Source organism: Babylonia areolata, chromosome 21 (genome assembly GCF_041734735.1).
Source record: "Babylonia areolata isolate BAREFJ2019XMU chromosome 21, ASM4173473v1, whole genome shotgun sequence".
NCBI lineage: Eukaryota > Metazoa > Mollusca > Gastropoda > Neogastropoda > Buccinidae > Babylonia > Babylonia areolata.
Window position 1 is genome coordinate 43,466,908 of NC_134896.1, and position 12,113 is coordinate 43,479,020.

Here is a 12,113-nt window from a genome sequence, read left to right on the forward strand (position 1 = left end):
AGAAAAATCCACTTCAGTAGGAAAAACAAATAAAACTGCATGCAGGAAAAAATACAAACAAGGGAGGCAAGGCCTTCAAGACTTACTTGTGATTAACTTTTTTTAAAAATCCAAGCTTTTTATGTATTGAGTATAATGCTTTTACTGTTATATTTATATTTTTTGTATTCTCTAAACTTGGCACTTTGATCTGATATTCGACTCAACAAAAGATCTGTCATTATTATCATTTTTTTGTTCAAACAGGAACTTCTTTTGCTAAGCATGGAAGTTTTGTTTATTACAAACGTTTTGGTGCAGACAGTAAAATAAGGGAAATTACTCTGTAATTAATGCTAGGGATCTTTCTCATCTTAAATATTACATTTTGAAATTATACTGAATACATAAAAAGCTTGGATTTTTAAAAAAAAAGTGCATCACAAGTAAGTCTTGAAGGCCTTGCCTCTCTTGTTTCAAAATGTAATGTTTAAGATGAGAAAGATCAGTTTAAAGCAAATTAACTCCCCTAGCATTACAAAGTAATTTCCCTTTTTTACTATTTGCACCAAAACGTTTGCAAAATAAATAAAACTTCCATGCTTAGCAAAAGAAGTTCCTGTTTGAACAAAAAATGATAATAATGACTGCTCTAGTTGTTGGGTCAGAATATCAGATCAAAGTGCCAAGTTTAGAGAATACAAAAAATATAAATATAACAATAAATGCAGTTTGCATATAATTTGGCTTCTTTTTTATTTTTTTGTGTCCATCCCAGGGGTGCAATATTGTTTTAAACAAGATGACTAAAAAGAACTGAATTTTTCCTATTTTTATGCCTAATTTGGTGTCAACTGACAAAGTATTTGCAGAGAAAATGTCAATGTTAAAGTTTACCACGGACACTCAGACACACACACACACACACACACAGACAACCGAACACCGGGTTAAAACATAGACTCACTTTTTTTACACAAGTGAGTCAAAAAATGGGTGGTGCTGTCGCATAGCGATGCGCTCTCCATGGGGAGAGCAGCCTGAATTTCACACAGAGAAATCTGTTGTGATAAAAAGAAATACAAATACAAGAATAGAAGAGGGGTGTGATATGGAAACACATGCTGTCCGTATTTGTATTTGATTTGTGCAGAGGTGTTGTCCACCTTAATTAGGCAAACAATAAAATGAAGAGAATAAAAATAAAAGCACATGAGGTGACACTGTCGACACTGTTTTGTACCTTGATGTCAGTGAAAAGTGATTCAAAGAGTGTAGCAAAGTGTTAAAAGCTTTTTACACAAATATCGGGCCTAAAAATATACACTGATAGACAAGTGTGGTGTGGACTGGAAGTATGAAAGGCTCTGATGTATGATATTTGCAAGATGAAAATATTTGCTGTCATCCTGGAATTTTTAAGGGTTTTGGAATCTTGTTTTGTACTGATATTGGAAAAATGGTGGATATGAATTTTGAAGGAAAATTACATGTTGTTCACAGATGATTACTTAAATGGAATAAATATCAGCTGACCCGACTGGGCAAAATAAGTGTTAACTCATTCAACTCTTTGCTCACCTGAGAGGCAGGTGCCACTGATCACAATTCTCTGCCTGGGCCTTCCTAGCAGGCGGGTGAAGAAATCGATTTGGCTGTTAATTATTATCCATTGTATTAAAAATTTTGTATTTGTATTTCTTTTTATCACAACAGACTTCTCTGTGTGAAATTTGGGCTGCTCTCCCCAGGGAGAGCGTGTCGCTACACTACAGCACCACCCATTTTTTTTGGTATTTTTTCCTGCGTGCAGTTTTGTTTGTTTTTCCTATCAAAGTGGATTTTTCTACAGAATTTTGCCAGGAACAACCCTTTGTTGCCGTGGGTTCTTTTACGTGCGCAAAGTGCATGCTGCACACAGGGTTTATTGTCTCATCCGAATGACTAGCGTCCAGACTACCACTCAAGGTCTAGTGGAGGGGGAGAAAATATCGGCGGCTGAGCTGTGATTCGAACCAGCGCGCTCAGATTCTCTCGCTTCCTAGGCAGACGCGTTACCTCTAGGCCATCACTCCACTTGAAACTGCTAGGTAACGGAAGTAACTTGAAATTAACTTCTTTCCTCACTGGCCCGCATAGTTTCACTCCAAAAACCGAGCAGTTAGAGTAATTTTTTTTTATCCAGTTTTCCGCGTTGGTATGGTAAAATGGGAAAGGCTTACTGCACAGTAAGTGCTCAATGAAATTATAATGGACTCATGCAGTGAACTTGACCCAGATAATGACAAGAATTTGACTTACAAGTCTTCCGATGATTCTTGGGAAAGTGAAGGAGATGAAGTTACTGACTGGCCTGGACAAAGTGGCAGATGTTTGAATCAAGAAGATGGCCCACAACTTTCAACATGGACAGAAGCTGACATTTTATATTTCTGTTTTTAATTTAATGTTACAAGTAAAATATTTTATCCCTTGTCTTGAGACTTCAGCAACTTGTGTCAAAACTTTATTTCAGTCCTTATGTGAAGTTTGGTAGCTAGTGGTTGAGTGGTTGCTATAAATCTGTGCCTGAAGTGAAGCACCCCTCCCTATTCATAAGCCAGAACAAGACATGCCAGGTTTGGATGGTTGCACAGGCAGAAGACCTTAAAGGGCTGAAAGGGTTAAAAACCTTGCTATTGTCAAACTTTACATACTTGTTTTTGAATCTGCCATATCTGCCAACAAATGTTATCAAGTAACTGGAAAATATTTCTTTCTTTTTTTCTTTTTTTTTTGATGTGGAATGTGAACCAACAAGGATAACAGAAAGTGTTGTCGGTATGCCCTATGTAGAGGGAGGTTTGCAGATGATTGATGTACAGGCATTACTTCATCATCAAAGAGTTCTTGAATACAGAGAATTAAAAGAGGTGGGGAACTGTAGACTTTAGTACTTGAAATGTATCCAAAGTTTGAAAACTTGCTGAAGCTTGGCAAGGAATATCTATTTGTTTGTATGAAACTGTTTTTCTTTCTTTCTTTCTTTTTTTTTTTTTGGTTGGATGAATTAAAATATTACAACGGCTGCACTTAACATGTTGACCACAGAACACTTCTGAGTTCATGGCAGAATGAAATCATTATGATGCTAATATAAGAGACAGGAGAGTAGTGTTTATGAAAGAATGGGTACAAAATGGAATATATATATATATATATATATATATAATATATTTTGTAGCCGTGTTACCCGAGTGGTATTATTATTGTAAAAAGGGTATGGTACAAAAGACTTAACTAAATGATGTACTGAATTGAAGGATAGACAAGAATCCCTGTGCACAGGCCAGGAACATATAGAGGCCAGTCACAACCGGGTTTTTCTATTGTTTTATTTCTACAATAGTTACTATAAAGAGAAGAAGAAGAAATAAAACAAGGATAAGGAGAAGAGGAAAACAGTGCACTGATAGACACAATCAAACACACATCATTGAGCACAACATGTCGGCACAAGTGAATAGTAAAGCACATGTATACATATTACATGGAAGGACTACCACTCGGTTTGGGATAAGCAACAACATAGATGAGATAATGCATATGTGTGAAGACCAAACACTGATAACTAAATTACAATTAAAAGACTGATACATATCAGGTGGTTTCAAACCAGTAACTGATATTAATCCAACACTATCTTGTAATCTTGACAACAGAATACTACACACATCTTAGAGTACTGAGAACTGTAGCAGTACAACTGATATCAGCATGTAAAATAATACATGAATAGTAAACAAGATAATAGAATCAGTGGCTTTGAGATTATACTTGCAAACTGAGAGAACAGATAGTGTGGTTCGTCCGTCGGGATCGATGAGGACCATCTAGTCATCCTAGGGGTGGGTGGGTTGGGCTCTGTGGGTGCGCAGATGACTGATCAGGCCAATCCACGCCCAGAAGGTTCTGACGCAGTGTGGACAGGGGATGGTGGCGGTTATCGGGGACTTGCTGGCACTGCTTTTTCTGGCCTGTCTGCGTTGCCCTGCTGCAGCGATTCTGTTGGCCTCACAGGATTTGGCACCTTTGTGGACACTGAACGCCACTTTGGTCTGTCCATTGCATTCAGCTCCCATGTGTCGTGGCTGATGTTGAAGGCCTTCAGAGAAGCTTTCAGAGTGTCTTTGAAGCGCTTCTTTTGGCCTCCATGGGAGCGCTTGCCATGTTGGAGTTCACCGTACAGCAGTTTCTTGGGGAGCCGGTGATCTGGCATGTGAACTACATGGCCTGCCCAGTGCAGCTGGGCCTGCATCAAGATGGTGTAGATGCTGGGCAAGTTTGCACGAGTGAGCACCTCTGTGTCAGGGATCTTCTCTTGCCACTTTATGCCGAGAAGTTTTCTGAGGCTGGTGGTGTGGAAGTGGCTCAGCTTTTTGGCGTGGCATTTGTAGACCGTCCATGATTCACATCCACAGAGCAGTGTGGTGAGAACTATGGCCTTGTATACTTTGAGCTTCGTCTCCACGGTAATGCCTCTCCTGTTCCAAACGTTCTTATGGAGTCTGCCGAAGGCAGCACTGGCTTTGGCGAGTCTGGCATTCACCTCGTCGTCGATGACAACTGTGCGAGAGAGTGTACTGCCCAGGCATGTGAACTTGTCCACCGCGTTCAGTCGTTGCCCGTTGATGAAGATGTTTGGTTCAACGTAAGGCTTTCCTGGAGCTGGCTGGTGCATCACCTCAGTCTTCTTTGTGCTGATTGTGAGGCCAAAGTTGTCACAGGCAGCAGAGAACTTGTCAACACTGTGTTGCATGTCAGCTTCGGAGGCAGTGTTGAGAGTGCAGTCATCAGCAAACAGGAAGTCATTGACAGTGTCTGTCCTCACCTTGGTTTTTGCTTGAAGCCTCCTGAGGTTAAAGAGTGAGCCATCTGTGTGGTACCTGATGCCAATGCCTACGTCAGCGTCTCTGAAGGCATCTGTCAGCATGGCTGAAAACATGAGACTGAACAGGGTGGGGGCAAGAACACACCCTTGCTTGACTCCATTGGAGACAGGGAATGGTTCTGAAGTCTCTCCGTTGTCTTGGACTCGGGCCAGCATCCCATCGTGTAGTTGACGTATGATGGTGATGAACTTTCTGGGACACTCGTACTTCGCCATGATTCTCCAAAGGCCATCTCTGCTAACAGTATTGAAGGCCTTGGTCAGATCGATATAGGTGGAGTAAAGGTCGGCATTCTGTTCCTGACACTTCTCCTGGAGATGCCTGGCAGCAAACACCATGTGGATAGTCCAACGTTCTTTCCGGAAGCCACACTGGCTCTCTGGTAGGAGACCTTGCTCAAGGTGCGCTATGAGACGGTTGAGGAGCACTCTGGCCAGAGTCTTGCCTGCGACGGACAGCAGGGATATTCCACGATGGTTGTCACAGGCCTGACGATTTCCTTTGTGCTTGTACAGGTGTATGATGGAAGCGTCTTTGAAGTCCTGTGGAACTGCCTCATGCTGCCAGATGAGCTGGAACAGCTGATGAAGCTTCTCAGTCAGCGCCATACTACCTTCTTTGTAGACCTCAGCTGGAATGGAGTCTGAGCCAGGGGCTTTGCCGCTCGATAGCAGACGGATAGCTTTCTGGGTCTCCTCCAAAGTTGGAATGGCATCCGACGACTCACTGACTGGCACCTGGGGGAGTCGGTCGATGGCTTCATCATTGATGGTGGAGGGGCGGTTCAGTACGCTGTCAAAGTGTTCAGCCCATCTCTCAAGGATCCTGTCCTTGTCAGTGATCAGGGTAGAACTGTCAGCACTGAGGAGTGGAGCAGATCCGGAGGTGGTGGGACCGTAGACTTCTTTCAGGCCGTTATAGAAGTTCTTCATGTCGTTCCTGTCTGCAAAGCCCTGGATCTTATCAGCTTTGTTGTTCAACCAGGAATCCTGCATCTGCCGCAGCTTCAGCTGGATGGTGCTGCGTGCGCTCTTCAGTATGTCTTTCTTTGACTGTGACTTCGGATCTTCAATGTGGGCTCTGTAGGCTTGGCGTTTGTCTTCTAGCAGCTGCTTGATCTCAGTGCAGTTCTCATCAAACCAGTCTTTGTGCTTCCTGACAGAAGGCCCCAGGCACTCCATGGCAGTGTTGTACACCGTCTCCTGCAGTGCGCCCCATGCTGCCTCCACATTCTGGTTGTCCAGCACGGTGGACTCAAGGCGTTCCTCAAGGGTGTCAGCAAAGCTCTGCTTGATGTTGCCTAGCTGCAGCTTGTTGACATTCAGGCGTTTGGGTGCTTTCATGCCCTGAGGCCGTCTCTTGGGCTGGATGCGGAGGTTGAGCTTGGAGACAATAAAGCGGTGGTCTGTCCAGCACTCGGCGCCGCACATGGCCCTCGTGACTCGTACGTCCTGCCTGTCCCTCTTCCTGATGATGACAAAGTCGATGGGATGCCAATGCCCAGAGCGAGGATGCATCTGTAAAAAGTGTTTGAGAGTGTTGTTCGATTCTAATAGAAGAGAGAGGGGAACAGACAGGGGAATATAGGATCAACTAATCATGCACTCACTCACTCTCTCCTCACATCAATAGCAGGGCCACATGGAGTGGTTTTTATAGAGTGTTTACTTTTACAATGTACATGGGAAATCAGCACACACACTAAGCAGTTCACCCGACACCTAAAGCAGCACCTATAAGCAGCACCTATAAGCAGCACATAGTAAAAGTTCACCCTACACCTAAAGCAGCACCTATAAGCAGCACACCTGGAACACAAACACACAACCAAAACCCAGGTCAGATAAAATCTCAAATGTCTGGACATCACTGACATGAAAGGCCTATACCCTCTCAGCACCTTTCATCACATGTTCACCAGTATGCACTCCTCTCACACATAAATCTATGTGAGGAAATACAAGCTTCATCAAGCTTACCTGCCACCAGCAGTGACATACCAATTACCATACTGTGTACAAAACATATCACTGACCAATACAACCCTGTGTTCCAACTCATGTTACCCATCATTCAATTAAACTGTGTGTTACCATTACCAAACAAATCTCTTTGTCTTCACAAGGTATACCACCAACACAAGTACATGTAAGGAAATTATTACTTCCAACATATCTCTGGTTAACAGCAATGTGCAACAACATAGCACTGACCCTCAATGCTCTCATAGTTTGCCAACTCACTAATCACATTATAATGTTCATTCCCACTTTGTCTGAACAAAGTAAACCACTGACACATAGCACAACTCCTACACATGTTACCACAACAACCAACAAATCAAACATGTGTTCCACAACACTTGCTGTTACCCCCATGTGTACACACACACACATGAAAAACCCTCAACACACACTGACAATGTGTTAGCCGATAGATCTGTTCAGTTTACACTGAACCCATACCACCTACTATACAAAACAAGTAAGTAATACATCAAAAATACAGAACAAGATATCTGTAACCAAATAGAAGGGGGGGGGGGGGGACTCAAAAGATTTAGGCCAGTACTTCTCTCAGTGGGTAACTTTCACACATTAACCCCTTTTCTTTCCACAAGCCACAAGATCAACTTAAATTGGCATAAAACAGTTTTCCAACACAACTAAGTTATCAACATAACATAAAACCATTACAAGTCATGTACTCACAGCCCAACAGGGATTTCCTTGTACCTCACATCACGGATCAGTCAGTCACCCTGTGTCAGTCAGTTCTTCTGGGAGACAGCTAAGAACTGGCTGTGCTTACTGGTTTTATCCCTTCCCACAACATACTGTGTATACTAATGCAAGCTACAACACTCACTCCCCCAACTAGTTGAACTGAAATAACCAATCTTTGCTTGTCCTAATGATGCTACATGAATGACAGACAGATTCACTGCTTGATCCCAATTCATCCAATTCAACAGATTGATCTGATTCGCCAAGAAAACCTGCTTGTGTATACACACAGTGACGTCAAGTCTAACATTTAACGTCACAAAGAGAAGGGGGGAGGGGGGGTGGGGTTGAGGAAGACACAACATCAGAGCATAATGCCGACCGGGTCGAGGATAGATTTTGCATAAATTCCCCCTAGCTTCATCCCGAAGTCCTGCCATCCACCTCAGCTGCGTTCGTGGAGGGGGAGATGGGGAACGACTTGAAAGACAGGCCGCCACACGGAACGTTCTGCTCAGCACGGGATTGAGGCAGACATCACGTAACTGCACGTATTCCTATAGCTGGGGCGGGTGACGCTGCGTCGCTGACCAAAGAGGGCCGACTAGGGAGTAGGGGTGAGGAGGGAGGGTGGCGCGGGTGTCGGCGCAGCCTCAAAGACTGGGCTTTGGATGGAGTGGGAAGGGAGATAAGAAGGAGGGGTGGGGAGGGAGGAGGGGACAGTGTGGGTGGTGGGGGTGACACTGCTGGCACACTATAACACATCTATGATGTCCTGTTACGGGTAGGGGGGCAGAAGACGGTGTTTGTGATAAGGTCATGCTCAGCACATGTCTGGAGAAGTAGTTGACCATTGCTGTTACAGTTACAAACCCCATGCTTCCCAATCACACCTTCCTAGGAGGTGCTGTCACAACCAAACTCTCGCGTTAAAGTCACCAAGAATGATGAGCTTGTCTGCGTTGGGAACAGTGGTGATGACAGCATTCAGGTCCTCATAGAACTTGTCCTTGATCTCATCCGGGTTGGTCATGGTGGGCACGTAGGCGCTGACAATGGTGGTAAACTTCTTCCCGTTGCATAAAGGGAGTTTCATCGTCATCAGACGATCGTTTACTCCTTTCGGGGGCCCAGCCAGCTTGCCAACGAGGGTTGTCTTCACTGCAAAGCCAACTCCAGCCTCACGTCTCTCTTCAGGTCCACGACCACTCCAAAAGAAGGTGTAGCCTGCGCCTCGCTCACAGAGTTTGCCTTCTCTGCCAGTCTGGTTTCACTTAAGGCAGCGATGTCGATGTTGTACCTGGCTAATTCACTCGCAATGAGCACTGTGCGTCTCTGTGGTCTGGCTGAGTCGCCTCTGTCCTGAAGCGTATGCACGTTCCATGTGACAATGGTCAATGGGGTGCTCCTTGTTTTCTTCTTTCTTTCCTTTGTGTGTCGACCGCTTGAGTAGGGTCCCCGTCAGCCGTGGTATGCTGACTAGGGTGGTGTGGAGCAGGCAATGTTTAGGGCACCTTTTCTAGCCCCTTCCTCATGCCATGGAGGTGAGCAGCGCTGTCCTGAAGAGGGCTGCTCAGTCGCTCAGGGGGCTGCCGATCTCCACCGCTGCTCCAGTCGGTGAAAAATGACCCTATGACCTGAGCCGCCTGTTTGCAGGTCCGTGGCTACGACTGCCAGTGTACCCACACCTGTCGCTTCATCGCTCGCCTGTGGCCACAGGGTTTGGGGAAAATGATGGTATGGGATGAAGGATGACTGATGACTTGCGCGATGACTTTGTTTATAGTGAGGAGGAGTTGCGCACCGTCGACCTCACTCTCCTGTCCGAGACCGTCTGTATCCAGTGGCAAGACGAGGTCAAGACGACTGGAGATGGAAACGGATTCAGTGGATGACCAGGATGTCCTATGTGCCTCATCCTGCCCTCAGCACTCCACAGTGCTCTGCTGCAACCGCCTTCCTCTCTGTTGAACCATGAAGGTTTCTTCCGCAGAGTCCGCCAGATCCAGTCTTCACATGCTTGGGTAGACAAGCCCTAACTCACCGAGGGTTTGAGACCTGTCGGCTACCCTCACCTAGTTTAGCCAACCTGTCAAAGCCGTTGCCCGGGGGTTGGGTGCTGCCGCATGCTAGCAGCTTCTAGGACCCATAGGTGAGAGCTGGGTGCTGGTGGGGACCAACAGAGGACGAACAACTCCCGGAAGAGCGTGACAAGCCCCCCTTCTAGCAGTACTACCCCTCCCATGCACCCCCTAACCCCCTAGTAATCAGTGCACAACACACAAAGGTTGGGAGAACTGTCATGGCTTAACCATTAAGTGGTAAATAACTTACACAAGTAATCTGTTTCATCAAAGCCAAATATCAACACAGCTATGCTTGTGCTCAACATTTAAATCTCCTCCGCTGAAGCGGGATAAGTAACCTAGCCTTCATCAGTGACAGCAAATGAGAAAGAACGCGTCATATGCATTCACTAGAACATTCTCATGAGAAAGAACGCGTCATATGCATTCACTAGAACATTCTCGAACAAACCATCAGTGTCCAGAGACGCCATTGGCTGTGACGTTAAGAAGAATCAAATGGAACACTGCTCCAAGCATATGACGACATGGCGATTTTCTAGATCAATCATAGCCAAGCTGTGACTACATGTCAACGCAATATCTGAACAAAGCAATATCAACATACTCATATGAACACAAGTTCTGTGTCAAATACAATTTACAGATCATCAGCACATTCTAAATGGGGTACTTACAACGATACGTAGCGAGATGTCAGCCTCTGGGACAGAGCGCACACACACACACGCTGCTTGCGACACGGCAAGAGAGAGAGAGCAGCTCTGGTCAGATGACTGACCAGGTAGAAAGTGACCAGATGATCACCCACTCCGCCAGTTTATGCAAGTTAAGCAAACTGCACTGACGCTAGCATGGTCTGTGAAGCAAATCGGCTCAGCTGTGTGTTTGTGACAAGGTGTTGAGGGATAGATTTCTAAATGATTCCTGAACCGATTTGTGTTGGATAGGTTGCAAAAGAAAGAGCTCAACACCTACTTTCTAATGAGTATAAAATAAAGTGTTGATTATTTACGATGAATTTATAATCTTAATTTAAGTCATCAGAAAAGGGTCAGTTTTAATGAGCTCATCACAGAAAATTACAAACTGCATTAAATCAGTTTAATGTAGGCAAACATAAATGGAATGGATTTAAAGATGGAATTGAAATGATTCTGCCAGTATATAATACTTGTAGTTTACTGATCCGACAAAAGAAATATTAATTGGATATGGTGTGTCACAAACACAAGTAGCTGCTCACCCAATTGTATACCAAGACACTTAGTCGTGGAATGGTTGTCGTTAAACGAGGACAAAATGACGTAAGCTTAGCATCAGCTGAAAGCTTTAGACTGACGAACTATTCATCTAAAATCAAGTAAGCTTCTAGCTGATTAAAATGTGTGTGTAAGCACAACAAATATTACAGTGAATGATACAGAGACTTGATTTAATAGATGTTTAGAGAATGGGTTTAGAATGGGCTTTCCATTCAAACCGGGAATGGCATCACACGTTCTGTGCGAGCCGCTGTAGACTGGCGGTTAGTTGCAAAAATACCGTCTGCTATACAGCTTGTGCATGAAGCAATATCTGAAGCCTAAGAGCGCTGTCTGAAGCAGTATCTGAAGCTAAGTGCTTGGCTACTTTTTGTTGTTGTTGTTGTTGTTGTAATAAGCTATTTGATGTGGAAAATAATTGCTACTTGACTTTTGTTGAATTCCAAGACCACTTTCCAAACTTCTGTCAAACAACCTTCTTATGTATACAGGTATCAGAGGTGCTATTGAGTAATTTAGAGATATATTTGCATTGTTGTTCCCAAGTTATCAAGTTATTGAAAATGAAATTTTTATAGTCTTGGGGAAGGGAAAAAAAATACAGTCTATATCTATAGATAGATAGATCTTTGTGTGTGTTTATGTGTGTGTGTGTTGGACATGGTTCTCAAATGTCCAGAAAAAGATAAAGGAAAAATTGATGTGACCATATGTGTTTCCTGTTGTCAGCATCTTCGGGAGCTGCAGAACTTCAACACACTGATGGCCATCATTGGTGGCCTGTCCCACAGTGCTCTGGCCCGCCTGTCCAAAACCATTGCTTGTCTTCCATTAGAATCACAAAAGGTATTTCTCCTGGCTTCAGTTTTGTGGGGTTTATTGGACATGATGATAACGTATTCTGATATTATATACACACATATATATATATTTATTTATATCGCTCTCTCTGTATATGTATAGGGTTTGGGTCATGTCTCATTGACACATACAATTTTGAAATGACCCATTGATGTGGCAGCCAGTCAGTCACTTATTAATTTTTCATAAAATCGGTCATTCTAAAAGGGGTTATGTAGATTTCTTTTATTCTCTTGCAAAACAGTGAGCAATATCCACATTTCT

The 12,113-nt window shown here is 44.0% G+C and overlaps 1 protein-coding gene across 5 annotated transcripts in view; it reads left to right on the forward strand.

The window, feature by feature from the left end:
- LOC143295899 (ras guanyl-releasing protein 3-like) overlaps positions 1–12,113 on the forward strand; it is a 253,140-nt gene that overhangs the window by 124,900 nt on the left and 116,127 nt on the right. For all 5 annotated transcript variants that reach the window (XM_076607577.1, XM_076607579.1, XM_076607580.1 and 2 more), the window contains exon 8: positions 11,718–11,834. In XM_076607577.1, coding sequence (XP_076463692.1) covers positions 11,718–11,834 — 117 coding nt within the window. The remainder of the gene's footprint in view (positions 1–11,717; positions 11,835–12,113) is intronic.